The sequence below is a fragment of the Gekko japonicus genome, unplaced genomic scaffold, assembly GCF_001447785.1.
Source record: "Gekko japonicus isolate JY-2015 unplaced genomic scaffold, Gekko_japonicus_V1.1 scaffold1436, whole genome shotgun sequence".
NCBI classification, from domain to species: Eukaryota; Metazoa; Chordata; class Lepidosauria; order Squamata; family Gekkonidae; genus Gekko; species Gekko japonicus.
Genome location: NW_015171546.1, coordinates 175,131 through 201,113, shown reverse-complemented (window position 1 = coordinate 201,113; position 25,983 = coordinate 175,131). Strand labels below are relative to the sequence as shown.

The 25,983-nt window shown below is 52.9% G+C and overlaps 1 protein-coding gene across 1 annotated transcript in view; it reads left to right on the top strand.

Moving 5' to 3' along the window:
- The window catches only part of LOC107117545 (protein jagged-1b-like), a 40,142-nt gene that overhangs the window by 2,311 nt on the left and 11,848 nt on the right, over positions 1–25,983 (top strand). Inside the window, exons 2-8 of the mRNA XM_015419682.1 lie at positions 164–466; positions 16,922–16,985; positions 17,162–17,416; positions 20,085–20,145; positions 21,279–21,409; positions 22,638–22,757; positions 25,326–25,460. Of these exons, the coding sequence (XP_015275168.1) occupies positions 164–466; positions 16,922–16,985; positions 17,162–17,416; positions 20,085–20,145; positions 21,279–21,409; positions 22,638–22,757; positions 25,326–25,460 (1,069 nt within the window). The remainder of the gene's footprint in view (positions 1–163; positions 467–16,921; positions 16,986–17,161; positions 17,417–20,084; positions 20,146–21,278; positions 21,410–22,637; positions 22,758–25,325; positions 25,461–25,983) is intronic.

The window sequence follows — 25,983 nt, the reverse complement described above, 5'->3', positions numbered from 1 at the left end:
GGGAGAGTGGGTCGGGCAGGGCTAGATCCTGGTATCTTGTTACTCCGAGACAGGTATTCCACCCTGTCCTTCTGGCGGGTGGGAGCGTGGGGAAAAGTCTGGTTTGGCGTTCACGGCACATCTCTCGGGCTCTGCGTCACCTCTGTCCGCCATGCCTCTGCAGGTCCTGGAAGCCGCCGGCACCTTTGAGCTGCAGATCCGTTTCGTCCGCAACGAAAAGGGGGTCCTGGCAGACGGGCGGTGTTGCCGGGGAGGGCTGGAGCCGCCATGCCCCAAGACGGATCCCTGCCGGACCTTTTTCCGGGCCTGCCTGAAGGAATACCAGCTGAGGGCGCTCCCTGGGGGACCCTGCGTGCTCGGCACCGCCACCACGCCCGTCCTGGGGGGCAACGTCTTCTCGACCGGTCACCGGAAAAACCTAGACTCGGCCCACAAGATGGTGGTTCGCTTTGATTTTGCCTGGCCGGTAAGACCCCCCCCCCCCGCATCTTCTCTTGGCAAGTGGGGAGTCAGCGACGGCAGCGGTTAGAGGGGCGGGGAGCCTCAAGCTTGCCTGGGAATTGCACCTTCTGCACATGCCCAGAGGCACAGGGAGGGGCCACAGCTTACTGGCCGAGTGAGCCAGAAGGTCATAGAGTCGGAAGGGATCTTGGAGTTCGTCAATGCTCCCTCTCAGCTGCGGAGTCTCGTGAGCAAACATTCAACTTGGTGAGCGACTGGCCTTAAAAGTGGTGAGCGAGCGATTTGGCTGCTGCATCATTCAGTTTGCTCTGGAGCCCTCCTTCCTGAGCTGAGACAAAAACGTGCAAGCCGGAGGCTCAAAAACTGAGAGCTAGCTCACACTAACTCAGCTTAGAGGGAACACCGGAGACCATCTCTTCCAACCTCCTGCTCTGTTCAGGAGCCCACAACTGCAGCAGGCCTTGGGGTGCCGAACCCGGTGGCACCTCCCATTAAAAGGCTGCGGGGTTCCTGGTGCCAGAAACCCTCTGCGAGTCAGAATAGACCAAGTGTAATGACTTCATGTTTTGGTGTGTGTTTCCTTAACTGTTTAGTTTGACTGCAGTACTGTAAGAAGAGTTATAGAGGGAGATAAGTGTGATGTGATTGGCTGATGACTGAGAGTGTGGGAGGAGAGGTGTCTATGAGAGTGATTCTGTGTGTGAAGTTTGAAGAGAGAGCATAGTCTGTGAGACTGTGGGAGATTTTGAGTCTATTCTGTGTGAATAAGACAAACAGTTTAGTCTGTGTGAATATGAGTTTATTCTGTGTGAATAAGACAGAGTTCAGCCTGTGTGGCTATATAGATGAGGGAGAGAGATATTAGACTGAGTGTCTACACCTGTCAGAGTGGAATTTTGGGAGTTTGAGAGACTGACACCAAGCTTTGCCAGTTATATCTACAAGTTCCTTTCATCAGCAACAGTTCAAAAATAACCAGAATCCTATTTTGTTCTTTATTAAATAAATCATTTTTTTTGTTTAAACTTATCCCAGAAATCAGAATAGTCTTTCCTCAGGGCCACATAGTCCTCTGAAGTGCCCTAGGTCATTCTACCAAAAGAGAGAGATTTGGAATTTTTAATTCCTATTGGCAGCAGAAATCTACCAAGTTTAGGTACACAGTGTTTTGAAGGTAAAACCGTCTCCCCAATAAGCGAGGACGCCACACCAAAGGTCCCCAATGGGGTGCCCGCGGGCACAGTGGTATCCACGGACACTTTTTCTGGGGCCTACCGAGTGCTGTTAGCGAGTGGGCGGGGCCGGGTGGGGTTTTTGCCCAGCAAGGTTTCTGATTGGCCACTGGGGATTTGTTTGGCTGTGCAGATTTTTTCAAAACATTGGCTTGGTGGCAGCTGCTCCCCGCAGCACAAGGGTCTTCATGGTGCCATTGGAGGTCAGCCGTGGCAGCTGTTTTGTGGCCCGCTGTGCTGTGACCGAATCCCAAAGTTGCCCATAGGCCAGTGGTCCCTCTCAGCTGAGTGAGTGTGAGCCGACTCACAGCTTTTTAGCCCTCCGGCTCACCCATTTTTGTCTTCGCTCAGGGAGGAGGGCTCCGGAGCGACCTAAGTTGCGCAGTAGCCGGATCGCTCGCTCACAACTTTAACGCCAGTAGCTCGCAAAGTAGAATCTTTGCTCGCCAGACTCCACTGCTTAGAGGGAACCTTGCCGTACGCTCAAAAAGATCCTCAGAACAGACCGAGGCTTCTCGCCCTGGGATCGATGGACTGAAACCGGCATGGCCGTCTGCGAGCTTCCCCCGTTTCACGGGAAGCTTCCTGACCAGTGCTCCCTCTCAGCTACGGAGTCCCGTGAGCAAAAAACCTACTTGGTGAGCTGCTGGCATTGAAGCGGTGAGCGAGGGATTCGGCCACCGCAGAAGTCAGTTCGCCCCGGAGCCCTCCTCCCTGAGCGGAGACACCAACGTGCGAGCCGGAGGCTAAAAGACTGTGAAGCTGGCTCACACGCACTCAGCTTAGAAGGAACACTGCTCCTGATGTCCTCTAGCAATTACAGAGGGAAAGCATAAGAAAATCCCATTTGAGGAACGTATATGTTCCTGCTGTAACAAAGGCATCGGAAATTTAGAACATATTTTCGACCGTAAGGCATATAATAATCTCCGTAAATCACTTCCACTCCCCAAGTCCTTACCTCTCATTAGTAGGCAAAGAGTTCATATTATGAAAAATCTTCTGGCGGACAGACACTCAGAGGTAACACTTCTAGTGGCTAGATATGGATGGCTAGCTTTAAGAATTAGAAAATCTATAATGTGGAGCTTTAAGAATTAGAAAATCTATAATAACACAGGAAGTCAAATGTCAATCACCTAACTGTCAACGGCCTGTTTCTTAAGAATTTTAAAATGCATTTTATTGCTGTTTTAAGCTTCTTTTACCTTTCTGCACGGGGGGTTCTTACTATTTATAATTTTTTATTCTCCTTTTATAAGTCCTTCAAAATGCCATCAGAACTGGGTGCCTTGTAAGTGAAGTGTGGCTTATTACTATTTGCTGTTATCAGTAGTACAGCTATTCCATTCAACTTGTACGTGTTCACATAGGAAATACCGTAGCGGCCGCAGAAGTATTTATGTTTAAATGCAAGTCATAAATTTAAATGTTCAGCTCAGATTTATTGAGACCGAGTAAATGATATATTCCATATAGTGTATATTTTAGTAGTATAGTCAAGGCAGATTTGTATTTTACCCTTAGCAATGTGTAAAACTATTTTTATCTGGTCTGTGACTGTTATAGGAGCTGCGGTGGCTCAAGTGGTTAAGACGCTGAACTGCAGGCTGTGGAAGGTCGGTAGTTCAGCAGTTCGAGACCCGAGTTGCCACATGACGGCGTGAGCTCCCGTCTCTAGTTCCAGCTCCTGCCAACCTAGCAGTTCGAAAGCAAGAAATTGCAAGTAGATCAATAGGTACCGCTTCGGTGGGAAGGGAACAGCGTTCTGTGCGCCTCGGTGTTTAGTCATGCCGGCCACATGACCACGGAGACGTCTTCGGACAGCGCTGGCTCTTCGGCTCGGAAACGGAGATGAGCACCGCAACCCTAGAGTCGGATTCGACTGGCTTTCGAGCAAGGGAACCTTTACCTTTACCTATGACTGTTATAATAAACTTCTGTTCTGTTCTGTTCGCTGATTCTTACACGGCGGCAGAGTGCCCGAGGAAGCTCGCGGGGAAACCTGAGAGGTCGTGTCCTCCTGCCCCAGATTACGATCCCCTTTATCTCCAAAGCCACCCGGTCTCCTTGTAGTGGGGGGGGGGGGTCGGTGTGAGGAAAGTGGTAGTCTGAAATCGAAGGCGGCTTTTTTCCTCCCCTCTGGAGAGGGCCTCAGGTGCTTCGGAGGGGGGGGGGCAGGGATGAGGCAGGAACCAGCTGGACTCTCCTTGCGTCCCCTTCCCCCTGGGGGGAGCCGGAGCAGGTGCTCCATCGCGCCCTGTCCATCAATCGGACTGCTTGCTAACCGACTGTTTAATGATTTATTGATCTCTGCCCCTTCAATCCAGGCATCCCCGCCTCCTGGGCCGGAGAGACAGAGGGGTGCGCGTGTGTGTGTCTTTCTCTCGTTCTAATTAATTAGAGGGGCTGTGGTAGCGTCCCAGTTGGGGGGGGTCTGCCTCCTCCGTTTCTCTCCCCCTCCCACGCTTTGCCCTCTTCTTTTCCCGTTCAGATTTCATAAGAACCCAGAGCGCAGAATGTGGATCCGCTCCGTCCCTCCGTAGCTGTAGCCGACTCGTCTCCTTTAAACCTCTCTCCCTTCCCTCCCCCCATCTCGTAATCCATGTGCACCGAACTTCCAAACAAGAGAAAAGCCAAGACTCCTACCGGGCGCGCTAGATAAGGAAGAAACACTTTGCTCGTGCTCAGGAGCACTCTCGTCGTTCGGTTTGATGCGTTCTGTCGTGGAGCTTTGTCCTGGAGGCTATTGACCTGGTACATCCTCACTCAGGCTAATTCCCCGGGTGATTGTTTGTTTTTGGGAGGGGGTGGGAACCGCGTCAACTGCCTTGGTTGTACCCAAGCACCTCTGTTGTGGGTCTTAAGCCCCCAAACTCCCTTGTCTCTGCTTCAGGGGGAAAAGGTTTCCAGCTGTGTCGTACAGCCTGTACTTTTTGTTTGCCAGCCTGGCAGAACCCGATCTCGCTTCCTGGTCCCGTGGGCACGATCGGCTGTGACGCTTCCCATCCTGGGGGTGCTTGGCTTTGAACAGGCACGCCCGGTAAACTTTCCGAGATTGGATCTCCCCAAACAGGCCCCGATAACTTGTCTGCTGAGATCTGCGTTAAGCTCGCCTGGGTTTTGCCTGCTTTGGAACCTGGGCCGGGCATGGATCAGTGACCCATTTCTCTGCCTCGCAGTCTGGAAAGTTCTCTGAGCCTGGCTGGCCCATGACTACCTTTCTTGTGAAGCACGCGTGGGGATCGGGACCAGTGTTCCCTCTAAGCTGTGTTAGTGTGAGCTAGCTCACAGTTTTTTAGCCTCCGGCTGACAGAATTTTGTCTCAGCTCAGGAAGGAGGGCTCCAGAGCAAACTAAGTGATGCAGCAGCCGAATCGCTCGCTCACAACTTTAATGCCAGGAGCTCACAAAGTAGAATTTCTTAAGAATTTTAAAATGCATTTTATTGCTGTTTTAAGCTTCTTTTACCTTTATGCATGGGGTTTCTTACCATTTATAATTTTTTATTCTCATTTTATAAGTCCTTCAAAATGCCATCCGAACCGGATGTCTAAGTGATGCACTAGCCAAATTGCTCACTCACAACTTCAATGCCAGGAGCTCACAAAGTAGAATTTTTGCTCACAAGACTCCACAGCTTAGAGGGAGCATTGATTGGGATCTATTATACCCAGCAGGAAGGGTTGCCTCAGTGCTTAGATCTCCTGGCCCTTTCTTACACACCCAGGGAAATGCCGATCACCACTTTGGGGTCAGGAAGCCATTTATCTCCAGGCCAGTTTGGCCGGGGATCCTGAAAGTTTTTCGGTCATCTCCTGGGCGTGGAGCAGGGGTCACTGGGAGTGTGGAGGGGGAGGTATTTGTGAATTTCCTGCGTTGCGCAGGGGGGTGGACTAGATGGCCTTGGCGGTCCGTTCCGACTCTGTGATTCGTGTCTGGGACAACCCTGATTTTCTGGTCTCAGTCCCCCAGAGGTTGCTGTCTCTCTTTTGTTCTGATTTGCACCTTTTGGGTCATAAGAACATAAGAGACGCCAATGTTGGATCAGGCCAGTGGCCCATCCCGTCCAACACTCTGTGTCACACAGTGGCCAAAATCCAGGGGCCATCCGGAGGTCCAGCAGTGGGGCCAGGACACTAGAAGCCCTCCCACTGTTGTCCCCCCCCCAAGCACCAAGAAGACAGAGCATCACTTGCCCCGAAGTCTCTATCTATACCTTGTGGCTAATAGCCACCGATGGACCTCTGCTCCATATGCTTATGTAATTCCCTTTTGAAGCCGTCCATGCTTGTAGCCGCCACCTCTTCCTGTGGCAGTGAATTCTATGTGTTAATCACTCTTTTGGTGAAAAAGGACTTCCTTTTATCTGTTCTAACCCGACTGCTCAGCAATTTCATGGAGTGCCCACGAGTTCTTTTATTCTGAGAAAGGGAGAAAACTACTTCTTTCTCCACCTGCTCTGTCCCATGCATAATCTTATAAACCTCGATCATGTCACCCCTCAGCCGTCGTTTCTCCAAGCTAAAGAGCCCCAAGCGCTTTAACCTTTCCTCATAGGGAAAGTGTCCCAACCCTTTTATCATTCTAGTTGCCCTTTTCTGCACTTTTCCCAATGCTATAATATCCTTTTTGAGGTCGCACCGTCGATTTATACAGGGGGCATTATGATACAGGCTGATTTGTTTTCAGTTCTCTTCCTAATAATCCCCAGCATAGTGTTGGCCTTTTTTATTGCAGTTGGACACTCTTGACATTTCTACCTCTATCGACATGACTACCTCCATCATGAAGCACACGCGGAGAGGAGGATCTGTTATACCCAGCAGGAACGGTTGCCTCCATTGTTCCCTCTAAGCTGAGTTAGTGTGAGCTAGCTCACAGTTTTTTAGCCTCCGGCTCACAGTTTTTTGTCTTAGTTTAGGAAGGAGGGCTCCAGAGCAAACTGATTTATGCAGTCGCCACATCACTCGCTCACAACTTTAATGCCAGTAGCTCACAAAGTAGAATTTTTGCTCACAAGACTGCGTAGCTTAGAGGGAACATTGGTTGCCTCAGTGCTTAGTTCTCGTGGCCCTTTCTTACACACCCAGGGACATGCTGATCGCCACTTTGGGGTCAGGAAGCCATTTTTCTGCAGGCCAATTTGGCCGGCGATCCTGGAGGTTTTTTGTCATCTTCTGGGAGTGGAACAGCGGTCACTGGGTGTGTGGAGGGGGAGGTATTTGTGAATTCCCTGCCTTGTGCAGGGGGTTGGACTAGATGACCCTGGAGGTCCCTTCCGACTCTATGATTCCCGTCTGGGACAGCCCTGGATTTCTGGTCTCGGTCCGCCAGAGGTTGCTGTCTCTCCCTTGTTCCAATTTGCGCCTTTTGGAACGCGTTATTATCATTCTGCCATTGTGGCCTGCTAGGAGTTAGACCCAGGTCGTCAGCCATGTCGGTTTGAAGCAGCGGAACACATTTAGAGTCCAGCAGGGCACCTTTAAGACCAACAAAGGTTTATTCAAGGCACGAGCTTTAGTGGGCATGCGCGCTGTTTCAAATAAAGTGTGCATGTGCGCGAGAGCACGTACCTTGAATAAACCTTTGCTAGCAGTTTTCACTCTTTGGGGGCTCATCTCTCTCTCTCCAGAGCCTCTAGAAGCTAAACGGCCGAGTGGGGAAATGCTCGATCCTCCTCCTCTCTAATACGACGAATCGCATGTGCATTAACTCCCCCAGCTCACACATGGCCAGCTGTTCCATGTGCTGGAGAGACCGGTTTTGAACCCTCCGGTGGCTGCAGAAGACCTGCAATTTTGGTTGTTGCCTCAAGAACAGGCTCCCTTGGGGGTAGCGAGGCACCCTCATGCAGAGAAAAGGTGTGCAGGATGCGGCCTGTGGAGCAAAGCGTTCGGGGATTTGTAACCGGGGCGGATCTCCGGGAAGTAATCCGTAGTGTGTCTGCCCTCTGTTTCGCCTGTGTCCACCTGGAAGGAACGCTGTTTGGGTTATGTCCAGTTGGGGGGACAGGAGGCCCGCCCCGGAGACTCCGACGGGTTTGATAGCCACATTCCGTTTTCCCGGGTAAAGTTGGACAAGAGAAACCAGCACCTTGGCAAGGCTAAAATGGCCAGGATTCTCGGGCGTGGGGAAACCGACTGTGCCACACAGATGAGTCTGGTCGGATTTGGGACAGGTCCACTGTGCGCGTGCAGAGTGCTGCATCCTCCGCATAGCTGCCCCCTTTCCCTCTGTGCTCTCAAGGGCTGTATATTTTTTTTGGGAACCTGGGAATGACCTCGATTTGCGAAGCTGACGCTGTGAGTAGGAGAAAGGCTCTCTACATGGGTCTGTCCTTGTCTCAAGTCCGGACGCTACGGCTAGCACAAAATGCTGCGGCCAGGCTCCTGACGGGCGGGAGCACATCCAGGTTGTGCCGAAAGCACTGCACTGGTTGCCGATAGCATACTGGATTTGCTTCAAGGTGCTCGCTCTTCCCTTTAAAGCCCTTTGTCGTCAGGGACTGACATACCTGAGGGACCGCCTTTCCCCACATGTCCCCCAGAGAACACTGCGGTCAGGGTCCCAAAATTGACTGGCTCCCCCGGGTCTCAAGGACGCCAGGCTGGCCATAACCAGGGCCTTCTTGGTAGCAGTTCCGCTCCGGTGGAATGAGCTCCCAGAAGAAATCAGGGGCCCTGTGGGACATTACGCAGTTCCACAGGGCCTGCAAGACAGAGCTCTTCCACAGGGCCTGCAAGACAGAGCTCTTCCACCGGGCTTTCGACTAAGGAGCCACCCCCATTAGTTGAAAGGCAGAGAACCCTGCCCCCTGGAACTACCAACAGCAGCCCGTGCCAGCCGCATAAAGGAAAAGATCCACGAGCTGATTATTGGTATAGATCATCGGATTGGGACCGTTATCGCTAAACAATACTATTACTATCAGATCTAATGTTTACTAGCACGTTATAATGTTAGATTGTTTTTAGTAGGTTTTAGGATTGTTTTTAACTGTTATTTAAGGGTTGTGGTGGCTCAGAGGTTAAGACGCGGAACTGCAGACCAGGAGGCAGTTCGAGTTCAGCAGTTCGAGACCCGGGTGCCGCATGACGGAGTGAGCTCCCGTCTCTGGTCCCAGCTCCTGCCAGCCTAGCAGTTCGAAAGCAAGAAATTGCAAGTAGATAAATTGGTGCCGCTTTGGCGGGAAGGGAACAGCGTTCCATGCATGTCGGCGTTTAGTCAGTCCGGTCACATGACCACGGAAAAAGTCTTCAGACAGCGCCGGCTCTTCGGCTCGGAAACGGAGATGAGCACCGCCCCCCCCAGAGTTGGATTCGACTGGCTTTCGAGCAAGGGAAACCTTTACCTTTATAACTGTTATTCATGTGTTTTTACTCTTCTGCGTAAGCTCAGCCCGAGCCGGCTTTGGCTGGGCAGGCGGGTATAGATCTGATCAGTAAATAAATAAAGGCGAGCTCAGCTGAGGCCCGCGCATGATGCGCCGGCCTCTCTCTCTGGGGATTTCCAGCGCAAGGAAGGTGAGGGCGGGGCTGCCGCTGGTTCCATTCCCTCCCTCCCTCCCAGCTCTGTGTGCTAACACAGCCTATCCCTCCCTGGGGAGGTGGGGCAAACCTGGCGTGAGATCAGCAGATAAAATTGCTTAATCAACACTCTCTCTTTCCTTAATTGAAGCGCTGTCAGTTTTCCTCTCTGCAGATTGTGACTCTCTTTTTCTCTCTCTCCTCCCCGTCTCGCAGTGGGAGGGTTGTGTGTGTTTGAATGGTTTTTTTGATGGGTGGTCTGCATAGCTGGCAGGGCGCTGTGGGAAGGAAGAAGAAAAGATTGGATTTCTACCCCGCCCTTCACTACCCAAAGGTGTCTCAGAGCGGCTGACAAACTCCTTTCCCTTCCCCTCCCCACAACAGACACCCTGTGAGGTCGGTGGGTCTGAGAGAGCTCTGACAGAAACTGCTCTTTTTTTCAAGAACAGCTCTTATCAGAGCTACGGCTTGCCCAAGGTCATCCAGCCAGGTGCAAGTGGAGGAGTGGGGAATCAAACCCGGCTCTCCCAGATTAGAGTCCGCGCACTGAACCACCACACCAAACTGGAAGTCCGCAGTGGCCACCTCCGTGCGTCATCTCTGGCTGCGAACTCTTTTAGATGCCTCCCCTGAACTGGGAGCCGGCCAGTTTGCTCAGAGCTGTGGAACCAGCGCTCTGCCCATGCTGACGTATCTTGGGACCTGAGTTCTAGTGTTGCGCGCAAGCTTGTTACCCTTCTCACACAAGAAGCGCGCGGGACTTCCGGGAAACGCACCATGTCGCTAGAGAGCCCTTCACCACCACCCCTCTAATTTCTCCACTGCTTTTCTATCCCGCCCTTCCAGCAGTATGTTCAGGGCCACGCCAACTGTCGACCAGGTCCCTGTTCATTCTCACGACAGCCCTGCAAGGTAGGTGAGGGAACACCACGAGGTCGTCCCGCTGAGCTAACTGGGCGTTTGGCCTGGGTTTCCCACAGCCTAGTCCAACCGTTCAAGCGTGACGGCATGCTTTCTTTTCCTGACTTCCCCGCTCTGGGGTATGTTCCACACCTGCCCAGAAACGAGACTGGCTCCGTTGGCCCCAGCAAAAGAGAAGCAAGGAAATAGTGCCGCCACTGCGTCCGGGCAAATCCAGAACTGATTCCGAGACCTATTCCTCTCTCTTTGCCGGCTGACCTGCCCGGGCTAATTAAGTTTCGCAACCCAAACGCCAGACGTATAATTTGGCCGTAATAAGCGACTGGGTGTTGGGGTGGGGGGAGAAATCCGTGTACGGCCACAACGTCAGTTTTATGCTTCGAGGTTTTCCCATGGGCTGTTCCCACAATTGTAAACCCCCCCCCCCCGACCAATGCTCCCTCTAAGCTTTGGAGTCTTGTGAGGAAAAATTCTGCTTTGTGAGAAAAAGAAATTGGATTCATACCCCGCCCTTCACTACCCGAAGGTGTCTCAGAGCAGCTTACAAACTCTTTTCCCTTCCCCTCCCCACAACAGACACCCTGTGAGGTAAAAGAAGAAGAAGAGGAGATTGGATTTATACCCCGCCTTTCACTACCCGAAGGTTTCTCAGAGCAGCTTACAAACTCCTTTCCCTTCCCCCCCCCACAACAGACCCCCTGGGAGGCAGGTGGGGCTGAGAGAGCTCTGACAGAAACCGCTCTTTTTCAAGAACAGCTCTGACAGAACTGTGGCTTGCCCAAGGTCATCCAGCCAGGTGCAAGTGGGGGAGTGGGGAATCAAACCCGGTTCTCCCAGATTAGAGTCCGCACACTAAACCACTACACCAGACTGGCATTAAAGGTGTGAGGTGGCAGTGAGCGACTGGCATTAAAGCTGTGAGCGAGCGATTTGGCGGCTGCATAAATTAGTTTGCTCTGGAGCCCTCCTTCCTGAGCGAAGACAGACATGTGTGAGCCGGAGGCTAAAAGACTGTGAGCTGGCTCACACTAACTCATCTTAGAGGGAACACTGCCCCTGACTACTGTAAACTCCAACAATGGTGGTAGAAAATGTCTTCAAATTACAGCCATCCCATGGTAACCCTGTAGGGTTTTCAAGGCAAGAGATGTTCAGAGGCGGTTTCCCTTTGCCTGCCTCTGCGTAGCAACCGCGGGCTTCCTTGGTGGTCTCCCATCCAAGTAGGAACCAGGGCCAGAACTTCTTAGCTTCTGAGATCTGATGAGATTGGGGTTAGCCTGGGCCACCCGGCTCAAGGCAAGAGACGAACAGAGGTGGTTTTGCCCTTGCCTGCCTCTGCGTAGCAACCGCGGGCTTCCTTGGTGGTCTCCCATCCAAGTAGGAACCAGGGCCAGAACTTCTTAGCTTCTGAGATCTGATGAGATTGGGGTTAGCCTGGGCCACCCGGCTCAAGGCAAGAGACGAACAGAGGTGGTTTTGCCCTTGCCTGCCTCTGCGTAGCAACCCTGGGCTTCCTTGGCGGTCTCCTATCCAAATACCAACCAGAGCCGACCCTGCTTAGCTTCTGAGATCGGGCGAGGCTGGGACATCGTCGCCCAGTTTGGCAAACGCTCCTTTTAAGCATTTCCAGAAGTCATGACCAAAGTAGTGGCGGAAGGAGAAACAGCTTTGTTTTATACAGACAGGCAAAGATAAAACGGAGAATATCAAAAGGATGCCCACGTCCTTTTTTGCCCTGAAAATATCAGCGGCGGGTCGATTCGGGAGTATCGCCTGAAGGTTGCTCAGCGCCGGCCTGGTATGAAAGTTGCTTGGCACCGACCTCAGCCGGCTGAGGTCCCCCCCCCCCTCTAACTTATAGTGTTAACAAAACACTTAAGTCCATCTGGGACTCATTCCAAGAGGGAGAGAAAACATTTCACGCATTCCAAACACCAGGTGCAATTGTTTTAGAAGGGAAAAAAATGACACCATTAACCCCCTCCAGGCTGGTGCTGGGAGAAACCTGGAGGATACTGGGCAGGTTGAAACTGGTCACTGCAGAATGCTCCAGCGGTGGAAAATAAATAAGCTTCTTCTCACCCTGGGCAATTCTGCATCTGGCAGCTCAAAACCACATCCAGATACCTCGGGGCAACCGCAAAGTCTCTCCCCTGAACGGCCATAAAACGGCCATAAATCTATACAGAAGGTACCATAAAATTCGATGGTCAAAGGAAGCAAAAGCGGCACGGTGTGTAGAGGCTACCATAAAATCTGATGGTCAAAGGGAGCGAAAGCCGCATGGCGTGTGGAGGCTACTATAAACTCCAATGGTCAAAGGGAGCGAAAGTGGCATGGCGTGTGGAGGCTACTATAAACTCCAATGGTCAAAGGGAGCGAAAGCGGCACGGTGTGTGGAGGCTACCATAAAATCCGACTGTCAAAGGAAGCAAAAGCAGCATGGCGTGTGGAGGCTACCATAGAATCCGATGGTCAAAGAAAGCAAAAGTGGCATGGCGTGTGGAGGCTACCATAGAATCCGATGGTCAAAGAAAGCAAAAGTGGCATGGCGTGTGGAGGCTACCATAAAACCCGATGATCGAAAGCAGCGAAATCGGCATGGCGTTGGAGGTTACCATAAAATCTGACGATTGAAGGAAGCGGAAGCGGCCTGCAAGGCAGAGGGGAATTTCTGTTCCAAGGTGGGTTTGGTAAAACAGCGGAGGGAAAGTCAATGCAGAATCAGCCACAGAGAGAGAGGTGGCTTGTGGTCACTATCTCGGATTAACAATGGTCTTCCGCCATATATCTCTGCTGCGACCCTGGACTTCCTTTGTGGTCTCCCATCCAGATACCTCTGACCCTGCAAAGCTTCCGAGATCTGACGAGATCGGGCCAGCCGTCCAGGTCTGGGCCAAGACCAATACGGGTCTGAAGTCTAGCCTGTCGTTCCAGGGACCAGGTCATCAATTTGGAGCCGGGGAAGTCCTCTTGGTTTGTTTGGTGTGTGAGAGGATTTCTGCATAAGCCACGCTACACAAGATCTCAGACAGTCTGTGGCAAGTTGTTGTTGTTCAGTCGCAGAGTCGAATCCGACTCTTCGCGACCCCATGGAGCAGATCACGCCAGGCCCTCCTGTCTTCTGCCGTCCTCTGAAGTTTGCTCAACTTCATGTTCGTTGCATCGATGACACTGTCTAACCATCTCATCCTTTGCCGTCCCCGTCTTCTTTGACCTTCAATCCTTCCCAGCATCAGGGTCTTCTTCTCCAGTGAGTGCTCCCTTCTCATTGGGTGGCCAAAGTATTTGAGCTTCAGTTTCATTATCTGGCCTTCCAGGGAACAGTCAGGGTTGATTTCTTTTAGGATGGACTGATTGGATCTTCTTGCAGTCCAAGGGACTCTCAAGAGTCTTCTCCAGCACCATAGTTCAAAAGAATCTATTCTTTGGCGCTCGGCCTTCCTTATATAATATATATATCTTCATATGCATGTATGTCTGTATGTTATAAAAATTATAGGGCTAAGAAATGGTGAGCTAGCTCACACTAAGCTTAGAGGGAACACTGGTTCTGACAAGAGCTGTTCTTGAAAAGGAGCCGTTTCTGTCAGAGCTCTCTCAGCCCCACCTCCCTCCCAGGGTGTCTGTCGTGGGAAGGGGAAGGGAAAAGGAGTTTGTAAGCCGCTCTGAGACTCCTTTGGGTAGTGAAGGGTGGGGTATAAATCCAATCTCTTCTTCTTCTTCTTTTACCTCACAGGGTGTCTGTTGTGGGGAGGGGAAGGGAAAGGAGTTTGTAAGCCGCTCTGAGACACCTTTGGGTAGTGAAGGGCGGGGTATAAATCCAATCTCTTCTTCTTCTTCTTTTACCTCACAGGGTGTCTGTTGTGGGGAGGGGAAGGGAAAAGGAGTTTGTCAGCCGCTCTGAGACACCTTTGGGTAGTGAAGGGTGGGGTATAAATCCAATCTCTTCTTCTTCTTCTTTTACCTCACATGGTGTCTGTTGTGGGGAGGGGAAGGGAAAAGGAGTTTGTCAGCCGCTCTGAGACTGCTTTGGGTAGTGAAGGGTGGGGTATAAATCCAATCTCCTCTTCTTCTTCTTCCTTCATTAGGTTTGTATTTGGGGGTTCTGGTTGGCTCTTCGGCTCGGCTTTCGCTTCGGAGCCCCTGGCGGGCTCCATCTTGACAGGCCCAATCCAGTCCCGGTTTGAATTTTTCCGTGAACAAAGCAAGGGCCGGGCGTCTGCAGGATCCCTCCGCTCCTCCCTGGGGGCAGGCTGGGCTTCCGGGGTGTGTGTGGGGGGGAGAGGAAGGCGTCCTTCTCCGGTGCCAAAATTTGGATCTTTGTGTGGGAAGAAGGGATTTGTGAGGACTGGTGCCAGAGCTTCTCGGTGTTTGTCCTGGCTGCTGGGAAGGAGGTAGCATTGGGGGCAGGAAAACCCGTTCTCTCATCTTGCAGTTGGGGCTCATAACTCGGGTTGCCAGCCTCCAGGTGGGGCCTGGAGATCCCACGCTGTTACAACTGATCTCCAGGCAATAGAGAAGAAGAAGGAGTCTCAGAGGGGCTTACCATCTCCTTTCCCGTCCCCTCCCCACAACAGACACCCTGTGAGGTGGGCGGGGCTGAGAGAGCTCTCTTGAGGACTACCCTTGAGAGAACAGCTCTGAGAGAACTTGTGACTGACCCAAAGTCACACATGCAGCCGCTGAGCGAGCTCTTGACAGAACTGTCCTTGAGAGAACAGCTCTGACAGAACTATCCAAACAACAAGGGGAAAAGACTAGTGTCACAGGAGTCCCAAATATACAAATTCCACTCGTAGAAAACACCATCAAAGATTTGCCAAAACAATATATTAAACAATTATAAAGTTGGTGGTCTCACAACAACAGCGTTAATGCATGCTGTAACTATAATAAGGCATAAGATACGATATTTCCTCCTTTGAAGATAAAACATATAGTCCGTGTAGTCAGCGTAACTTGACTGGAGGAGTCCACATAGTCATGACATTTTCCAAACAGCCTCTGCAAAGACGCCCGTTCTAGATACTCGGAAGACGCGTTTCCTTCGACTTATTCAGTTTGCCGGCTGTGTAAGTGGAACCTGATTTCAGCAATTTCCAACAGACCCCAAGGTTCGTCGTGTAAGAAGCGAATCGCCATGAGGTTCATAGTGTAAGAAGCGAATCGCCATGATTTGCTTCTTACACGATGAACCTTGTGGTCTGTTCACACCAGGCCCTCCTGTCTTCCGTCGTGCTCCGGAGTTTGCTTAATTTCACGTTCGTTGCATCAATAACACTGTCACACCATCTCATCCTTTGCCATCCCCTTCTTTTTTGACCTTCAATCTCTTCCCAGCATCAGGGTCTTCTCCAGGGAGTGCTCCCTTCTCATTGGGTGGCCAAAGTATTTGAGCTTCAGCTTCAGTATCTGGCCTTCCAGGGAACAGTCAGGGTTGATTTCTTTTAGGATTGACTGATTTGATCTCTTTGCAGTCCAAGGGACTCTCAAGAGCACTGGTGTCAAACATGCTGCCCAGGGGCCGGATCAGGCCCCCGGAGGGTTTCTACCAGGCCCGCAGTGGAACTAACTGCCTTCTCCTTCTTCTTCCAGTTCTGCTGCTGCTGCGTCATTGTAGGTTTGCAGCTGACAGATACACACCTGAACAGCATACTCAAGATTGCAACAGCACAGATATTTTGATGCCGTAATTCAGAGCAAGAGGTGTCAGTTATCAGACACTGTTAAATAAACAAAATATTGCAAGAGTGCTGATGTTTTGAACATGTTTTTATTTTAAGAGGGGGGGGAAGCCCTTTGTGTTTGTGTCCTTTGTAAAGTTTATATCTCCGCTACCTGGCATTCCATTTTATGACGCACGTGGCCCGGCCCAACGAGGTCTCATTTATGTCAGATCCGGCCCTCGTAACAAAGGAGTTCGACACCCCTGCTCAAGAGTCTTCTCCAGCACCATAGTTCGAAAGAATCTATTATTCGGCGCTCGGCCTTCCTTACGGTCCAACTCTTGATTATTACTGTGTAAAACTTGAAAAGTTATTAATTTTAAAAAGTCCACCTTCCAAGGTTGCCGTTTTCTCCAGGAGACCTGATCTCTGTCGCCAGATCTCCAGCCACCGCCTGGAGGCTGGCAACGCTACATTTACAGGTGGCAGACGAGCATTTCAGCTGTGGATGGAGCTCCCGACGGGTTCTTTAACTGTGGAGAGTTGACTAGTTTTGGAAAGATTGATATTGTACTGTATTATCTGACGGTTCCTCGGTTTCCCTCTGTAAATCGGATCGGGCTGTTTCTCCCCCTGTCTGTGTGTGTCGCTGTCTCACCCCACATCTTCTGTTCCCCGGCACATCTTGGGCAGATCAAAAGAAGAGCGGGCAGGAAGGGTTGCCTCAGTGCTTAGTTCTCGTGGCCCTTTCTTACACGCCCAGGGAAACGCTGATCGCCACTTTGGGGACAGGGAGCAGTTTTTCTCCAGGCCAGTTTGGGGTCAGGCAGCAGTTTTTCTCCAGGCCAGTTTGGCTGGAGATCCTGGAGGGGGTTTTTTTTGTCATCTTCTGGGTGTGTAACAGCAGTCACTGTGGGGGGGGGGATTTCCTGCCTTGTGCAGGGGGTTGGACTAGATGACCCTGGAGGTCCCTTCCGATTCTATGATTCAATGATCTGCCAAAAAGACTGTGTCTCCTTTCTGCTTCTGCGTCCCTGTCCCCAGCCTCTGGGACTTGTCGGCCTGAGCGCCATCTTCTCTCACCTTTTGCCTCCTTTCTCCCTCTCTAGCGTTCCTACTCGCTGGTTCTGGAAGCCTGGGATGCCGCCAACGTCTCCGACGTCACCACCCAAGGTAAGGAGCTCTTCTGTCCTCTGCCGGAGCTGTCGGGAAAGCCCAGGCCGGGGGAAGGCGGGCGTCTGTGTGCTCCCGGAACATGTCTGGTAGGGTTCGGGCGCTGGAAGCCCTTGAGCGAGATCGGGGCCCTGTCCGGGGACGTCCTGCGCGACTGTTGCCTTTTCCGTCCGCAGGAGCAGGGCAGTTGATGGAGCGGGTGACTCGCTCGGGCATGTTGAACCCAGGCGAGGGCTGGGAGGACTTGTGGCACCACGGCCGCGGCACCTCGCTGGAGTACCGGGTGCGAGTCCGCTGCCAGGAGCACTACTACGGCCCAGTGTGCAACCTCCTCTGCCGGCCCCGTGATGATTTCTTTGGGCACCACGTCTGCGACTCCGGCGGCGGCAAGGTCTGTCTGGACGGCTGGACGGGAGACGAGTGTACGCAGGGTATGTCCCGGGACGTCTGGAGCGTTGGGGGGCGGAGCAAGGAAGGCTGCACCTGGGAAGGAGAACCAGGCACATCTGCAAACTGCCCTCTGTTACCCGCCACCTGAGCTGAAGCCGGTGTAGCGGCTCGGGCTCGGATATGAATTGGGAAGCCCTCGGTTTGAATCTTGGGGCCGAGAGGTTTGTTCGGCAGGCCGTTTCCTCTCCTGGACAGTAAGACAGGGCTGTTGGAGGGAACGTAGCAAAAGTCCCTAAAGCCATTGATGTTTCACAAACGCTCTGTAAGTGCTACATATTATAGGGATCATAGATTCATGGAGTTGGAAGGGGCCTCCGGGGTCATCTAGTCCGACCCCCTGCACAAGGCAGGAAATTCACAAATACACCTCCCCTTCCACACACACCCGCAGTGTCCCCCATTCCATGCCCAGAAGATGACAAAAAAAAACCCTCCAGGATTTCCAGCTAAACTGGCCTGGAGAAAAATGGCTGCCTGACCCCAAAGTGGCGATCGGCATTTCCCTAGGCGTGGAAGAAAGGGCCACGAGAAGTAAGCACTGAGGCGACCCTTCCTGCCCTCCCTTCTCGTGATCTGCTGAAGTTCACAGAACCAGCATTGCTGCCAGATGGCCATCGAGCCTCTGCTTGAAAACCTCCCAAGAAGGAGAGCCTGCCACCGCCCGAGGAAGCCCGTTCCACTGAGGAGCCGCTCTAACTGTCAGGAAGTCCTTCCTAACGTTTAGCCGAAAACTCTTCTGATTTAATTTCAACGTGTCGGTTCTTGTTGGGTTTTGAAAATTGGTTTTTAGCAGAGAAAAAATAGCTTAGCAGTGCCAGAGAAAAATAATTCAGACCCAGAGTCCATGTGTGTTTAAAATAGAAAGTTTTTACTACATTCTAGCATAGGGAAGGGTAACTGGGATGAAAATAACAACAGAGCGAAGTTCCCTACATCTTTACACTACAAAGACAAGACTAGAAGAGAGCTATGGCTTCTCTTTCTTTCTCCTTGAGAACTCCAAACAAAGACGGGAAGAGGAGCCATGAAATGCAAAAACACCTTGACACTTTACTTCCAATGAAACTCCTAGATCAGGGAGAATTTTCCCGGGCTTGAAGTCCTAAACTAACATTGGTTACATGAAACATGTGATTTCCTGTGAGCAACACAAACAAACATTTAACCCCATATATACTGAGTGTAATTTTAACTTGTAATACCCAACAGTTCTGGTCCGTCCTTCTGGGGCAACAGAAAACGACTCCGCTCCATCCTCCCATGTGACAGGAGAGAGTTATTTTCCGTTGGCCGCCCTGAGGAGAGCTGCTCGTTCCTTCCCCTCAGACCATCAGACTTTCCACGCAGGCTTTCCGGGGAGGGGCTTGCGTCCTGCTTCCAGCTCTGCAGTCCGTCTCCCCCTGCTTCTTTAGCCAAAATATTCAGCTCCTCTCCTGCAATCGGGCCTGGAACCGGAGAACCTGGGCCTCTTTCTAGCCCCTTCTGGTAAATGCCAGACCTTGGCTGCGGTCACATGGAGCATTAGCCACGCTGCAGAGACAGAAGATAGGCGGATTTTCCGGGCGCGATCACACCGCCACATCTGGGAAGTGTAGAGCTCCCGTGGCGAACCCGAGGCTTCCCGCCGAAGATGCGCGGTAAAAAACTAGTACCTCGGAGGTACTAGTTTCCGGAAACTGCGGGGCAAGGGCGGGCGTCTGATCGCGTTTCCGGTGGTAGTTCCGGCGCCTGCCCATGTCCCCTCGCAAAAAGTTTTTTCCCCCCAAGTCTCCACGGATGCGCACAAGCACCCAACGGAGCATGCGCACACTTCAGTTTTTTTAAAAAACAACAACCCCGTTTGCCCTGCACCCGCTTCTTTGCCGCGCCGCAGGACTGTGGAGTGATCGGCACCTCCCCCCTACCACAGGACCTCCACGGGACCTCCACGGTAGGTCTGCTCGCGCAACCGATCTGCCCCCGGGGTAAACATCGGCGCCTCCCCCCCCCCCGCATTTTCCTGCCCGTGTGACCGCAGCCTTTGCTTTGTTTTTTTGGTGAGTACTTTGTGTGTAGATGCTTGCATTCCTGGAAGTCATGGTTGACTTCTGGCGACCCCTAGTGGGGCTTGGACATTTCAGAGAGGTGGCTTGATATTTGCCTGCCCCTGCGTCCTGGCCCTGGTATTCCTTGGAGGTCTCCTGTCCAAATACTTGCCAGGATGGGCCCTGTTTAGCTTCTGAGATCTGACGAGATCGGGTGTGCCTGGGCTATCCGGATGAGGGCGCCAGGCCTTGCTTGGCACTAAAGCCGGGAACGGACTCCAAGCGGACTGACTCCCCCCACACACCATTTGCTCTGTGTGGGGCGGAGAAGGATTTTGTCGGACCTCGGAGGGGACAACCTGCCTGACGCCATCTTGGCCAGAACCCCTCGCAAGTCAGAGCTGGCGCTGCCCCAGTAGAACCTAGAAGCCCTCCGTTTGGTCCTAGGTGTGGGACTGCTGGACCCGGCCTCTTCTGACTACCCTCTTCAGGACTGGCAACCGAGCAGTGGGTTAGAGGGGGAGGAAAGGCCCTTTAGGGAAGTGGGACTTCTGAGCCCCCTTTGCTGAACTTTGACCCCAGAAGTTATGGACTCACACGGGTTCCTCCTGATGGTTTCTTGTAGCGATCTGCCGACCGGGCTGTCACGAAACGCACGGGTTTTGCGAGGAGCCCAACGAATGCAGGTAAGAGGGGCTTGGGGGGGGGGTGTCAGACGGCCACCGAGCCTCTGCTTAAGAACCTCCAAAGAAGGTCGTAGCTTTGCTTGAAGGCTGTACTGTTGTTTAACGTTTCCAAAGTATTATCGCATCCGCTGTGGAACTGGGGGGGGGGGACGCACACACCGCTAAATTGCAGGGATGGCGTTGTTTCTTTTCCACGCGGAAGCCACTTTGGGGGCAAACCCTGACCCGTGAAAGCCCGTGGGTTTTTCTCAGCTGTGGGGGCAGTGCCCCGGAGCAGAGAACAAGACCGGCCCAGTCGAGGGGCGGTCTAGGCTCCCGGCCAGGGAAATGAAGTCACCGGCAGATCCCTGGGCCAATACAGAGGGCGAGGGAGGAAACGGGGCTATGAAGCTGCCCATGTGATTTTGAGAAACGCCTGGCCGGGGTCAGAGAGACTTGGATAGGGGTGGGACTCAGGAATTCCAGCTTCGGTGAAAAGGGCACGGATGACCGACAGAGGGGAAAGGAGCCCCCACATTCGCTGACTCGTTCAGAGACATTGTTAGGTCAGGCTCGGTTTCATTGTCATTGCGAGGACAACATCTGATCAGAGCCCTGCCTTAAAACTCAGTCGCTTTCCAAAAATGCAGTGAAGAGACAGAATTACGCACCCTCCACAGAATTAACCTCCACGTGCCTCTGCACGAGTTACTGATCTCCCTGCTGAGCGGATGGGTGACTTGTGCAGAGATGCAGCCGGCAACCTCCCCTTGGAATAATTCTCTTGTAAGCCTGTGCGGGGGTTCACTCGGTCCTGCCAGAATGCCCCAACCCTAGCAGAGGCTGATAGGACAGAGGCAAGACGTGACCGGAGAATCACACAGAGACATAACAGGCAGCCTCCTCTGCGGCAGTCTGCTGCGGCCTCATTGGAGCCTTACATTATTTAGTTCGGTTCTTGAGGAACATGGTTTGTTCACCACCATATAAGACTTGGAACTCGACGTACGGCGCCTAGCGCGTAAATGTTCCCAACTGTCTCCGTTCCTTATCTCAAATTGGAATGGGGAGTCTTCGGCCGGGGTGGGGGCTCATAGCTCGTGCTCCGAACCAGTGCGCCGCCATCCACACTGAGCTTTTTCTCCCCCACCCAGGTGCCATTATGGGTGGACAGGCCCGCTCTGCGATGAGTGTATCCTTTTCCCAGGCTGCGTCCACGGGAGCTGCACTGAGCCCTGGAAATGCAACTGTGAGACCAACTGGGGAGGGCTCTTGTGCGACAAAAGTAAGTCGTTGTCATTGTCGTCCCCCCGATTGGAGCGTGCTCGGTAGAATGCATCTTTGAGCACCCCGAAGGAACTGGCCGATCCAGAACTCCCACGGCTCCCGCTCTGTGGGAAACTCTGGGGGAAAAAACTTTTGGTTTAGCAAGGCTGGCTTGGCACCCAGGGGTGGCATGGGCATTGTTCCTCAGACCTTCACTCCTGGGTAGGGGTGTGCAAAAAAAAATAATAATTCGGCCAGAATCGATTTTGGCTGGCATAAAGACTCCTGCATGTCAATTTCAGCAGTAGGAGCTGATTCAGGAGTCTTTTGGACAGCCGAATGTCAGTTTCAGCCCCATTATATCCTATGGGCCATTTAAGTCAATGGCGAAAAATAGGGTATATTCTGGGGGCTGGAGGGGAGGGGATTTGAGGGAGAGGCTCCAAACTCGCAAGTTAGCTGCTGGAGGCTCTCCCCAAGATACCAACCATGTTTCAAGAAAATTGGACCAGGGGGTCCAATTCTATGGGCCCTCAAACAGGCTGCCCCTATCCCCTCTATTGTTCTCTATGGTGGGGGGAAATTTACCATTTTCGGGGGTGCATTCGGTTCAGACGAACCGAATGCACATCCCTGCTCCTGGGCATTGTTCCTCGGACCTGCACTCCCGGGCATTGTTCCTCGGACCTGCAGTGCTGCCAGCTAGGTCCAGGCCAAGCCCTTTGGGCATCAGCAGCTCTCTTGAGGGGGTCAGCTTTTGTTTCCACCTGACAGTGGTGGGGAGAAGTCGACGAGCAGACTGTGCCTTGAGGTGGTGAAAATACCTTGAACTATCCTGGTGGCACGGGGGTGGCAAACTTTCCCTCGACAGGGATGTTGGGTGGCAGGTAGGCAAGCTGACCCAGAGACTGTGAAATGGAGACTGCTGCCCTGTGCTCCTGTGCTCCCGATGCCCCATGCTTCCCTCCCCCCCTGTTGCAGCAAGAAGGGCTCCGGTTTTGCCCCCCAGCACAGGAGAGGGGCGCACAGACGGCTGTGGCATAGTTGTGGGAGGCCGTTCGGGGTAGCACGGTGTCCCGTTGTCATCCGGCCGACGATCACAAGTCTCCTGGTTGGGCTGACAACTGTCTAGCATTCTGGAAAGAAGGCCCCACCTCTCAAAGACATGGCCCCGCCCCCAGGCTTGTAATCAGCCATGGGGGGCACCCGGAGCCGAGCGGTCCATTGTGCTTTCTCTCTTTCCCCAGATCTGAACTATTGTGGGTCCCACTGGCCGTGCGAAAACGGGGGCACTTGCGCCAACAAGGAGCCGGACGAATACGAATGCCTGTGTCCAGAGGGGTTCCGTGGCCGGAACTGTGAAAACGGTAAGGGGGGGGAGGCACTGGCCTGAGAGAGAACCATCCAGCTGCACAGGCCCGTAGCCAGGATCTTGTGGCTTGTGAGCAATGCTCCCTCTAAGCTGTCGAGTCTTGTGAGCAGAAATTCTTTTTTGTGAGCCCCTGGCATTAAAGTTGTGAGCAGGTGATTTGGCTGCTGCACAAATTAGTTTGCTCCGGAGCCCTCCTTCCTGAGCAAAGACAACAATGTGTGAGCCGGAGGCTAAAAAACTGAGCTAGCTCACACTAACTCAGCTGAGAGGGAACACTGGGGCAAATTTTCTTCTGGTGGGGCTGAAGTGCTCAGTGCAGAAAGAAAAGCCATTTAGCCAATAGGAAAGCCGCTACCTGGATAGATCTCTACAACTGCAAGCTGTCAACCACTTTAGAGAACAGTTATCAGCTGCTGCAATTTAATCACTTCTGCCAGCCCAAGCAACAATCCTGATCACAAGCCGGCAGGGGTGGGTGATGAATTCTACAGTCAAGAAAGCGAACACTTAGGAAGCAGGAGAACTCTCTTAAAGGAGGCCAGTTTCTTGACACAGAGTTTGACAGGATCCTAGAGGTCACCCACTCCAACCCCCTCACTCAATGCGGGAATGAGTCAACTGCAGCACCCGACTCTGCTTAAAGGAGCACACACCTTTAAAGAAAATGTTTTTAAATGATTGGAAAAAAGCATTTACAGGAGAAATCCTTGTGGGGCTGTGCCTTTAAGAAAGGGGGCGGTGCCCCACAAAGCCCCACTGTAGCTACGGGCCGGAGGCTGCATAACCCGGCATGTTCCGTCCCGCCAGGAACACCACCTGCTGTTACAGGAGATGCCAGGTAGTGGCTTTTTCCACAGCCAGGGGGGCACAGGGGACTGAATGCCAGACCTGAACAAGGGAGACGGAACCTGCGTTCCCAACACAGCGAGCTTATCCGGCCACTGACACCCAGCCCAGCCTTCTTCGCAGGGTGATTTTGGAGGATAGATGAAGACAATACTACCACATAAGCCTCATCTTTATGGGAAGAGCAGGACACAAAATAAAGAAAACGAGGGGCAAGGGATTTCGTGGTATCCCCATGGGGACCCCGAAAACAACGGCTCCCCAGAGGAGAGGGCTTTGTGCCGCTTGAAAATTCGAGCGGCCCCCAGCTCCCAAAAAGACCAGCGGGTTTTAACCGGACTGATTTGGGTTTGGAAATCGGAAACGGCCCAGGTTCTACTCCGATGCCGCCGCCCCCGCCCCTCCCGTCTCCAGCACATCTGTGAACTTTTGTCCTTGCTAGGGAAAAACTCCTCTCTCTCTTTTCTCCCTGCGCTTCCAAACTGTTTTCTCAGCTGTGCGATGTGGGTGATTGGAAATGAGGCGTTGGTCGGTTGGGGAGGGGGGGGGAATGTGGGGAGGTGCAATGAGGCCAGGCTGTGCTGTAGGGAGGGGAAGCGGGTCACGGGGAGGATGAGGTGTGGAGGGAAGCCAGGTCTCTGGGCAGGAAGCAGGGTGGAGTGGTTAGAGGGGGACTGGGGCTTTAAGGGCAGGCCGCTTTAACCGATGCCGGACGCAGATGCAGGTTTCATAATTGAAATGGGACCGAGGAGACGATCTTAGGGTCATCTTGGAAGAGGCTTGGAAAGAGCCCAGTGTTGCTCCGTCTTCTTGGTGCTTGGGTGGGGGCAATAGTGGGAGGGCTTCTGGAGTTCTGGCCCCAACGGTGGGCCTCCTGGTGGCCCCTGGGTTTTGGCCATTGTGTGACACACAGTGTTGGACTGGACGGGCCATTGGCCTGACCCAACAGGGCTTTTCTTGCGTTCTTATGTCTGGGGCAGTGATGCTCCGTCTCCTTGGTGCCTGGGAGGGGGGCAATAGTGGGAGGGCTTCTAGTGTCCTGGCCCCACTGGTGGACCTCCCGATGGCCCCTGGGTTTTGGCTCCTGTGTGACACAGAGTGTTGGGCTGGATGGGCCATTGGTCTGATCCAACATGGCTTCTCTTATGTTCTTATACATGGAACCCTCTGTCTGGGGCAGTGATGCTCTGTATTCCTGGTGCTTGGGGGGCAACAGTGGGAGGGCTTCTGGAGTTCTGGCCCCTCTGGTGAACCTCCTGATGGCCCCTGGTATTTCTGGCCACCATGTGACACAGAGTGCTGGACTGGATGGGCCACTGGCATGACTCCAACATGGCTGCTCTTATGTTCTTAACCCCATAGCTGGTCACCCCTGGAGATTTAGGGTCAGTGTAGTTGTTAAGGGTGTCTGACTAAGACCTGGGAGACCCAGGTTCGAATCCCTGCTCTGCCTTGGAAGTTCGCTGGGCGACCTTGGGCCAGTCACACGCTCTCGACCACGCCTGCCTCGCCGGGTTGTTGCGGAGAGGGTGAAATGGTGGATGGGAGGACGGTGTCAGCCACTTTGGGCCCCCACTGGGGAGGAAGACAGGGCGTCAGTGAAGTAAAAAGGAAGGCTCTCTGGTGCCGACAGAGGTGGGTGGGGTGGGGCCTTTGCCAGGCCGTCTTAACCTCCTCCCCCTTCTGTCGCTTCCCTCCTGGTGTCTCCTGGGTCCAGCTGTCCTTCCACTCCCTGTGGCCGAATCCGCCTGCCCTTCCAACCTCTGTTCAAACGGTGGGACGTGTCTCCAGGGTCCGTCGGGCTTCTGGTGCGTCTGCCCCCTGGGATGGAGCGGAGAGTCCTGTCAGAATGGTAAGAAGTTTCCAGCTCAGCGGCGCTGGGGGGGGGGAGAGGGGGAGGGTGGGTGTGGAGCAGAAGTGGCTGGATTACAACTTGGGGAAGCTGGCCGTCAAGCCGTGTAAAGATCCGTTGGAGGCACTGGCATGAGGGACGACGGTTTCAGCTAGGACAGGGTTCCCCAACGTGGCGCCCACGGGCACCATGGTTATCATAGAATCCCAGAGCTGGAAGGGGCCATACAGGCCATCTAGTGCAACCCCCTGTTCAGTGCAGGACCAGCCTAGTTCAGGGTTGGCCAAACTTGCTCAGCTTAAGAGCCACACAGAATGAACGTCAGATGTTTGAGAGCCGCGAGACAGGAACAAATGAAACACGTTTTTACTTTGAAATTTGCAAATTTGCTTTTTCGTAACTTTACAGGAGACTGCCAAAAAGAAAAGGGGTAAAAACGGATATTGACGATGATATTTATCTGCCCAATGATATTTATTTGTTTGGTAATGATATTTATTTGTCTGAGAGAGAGAGAGAGAAA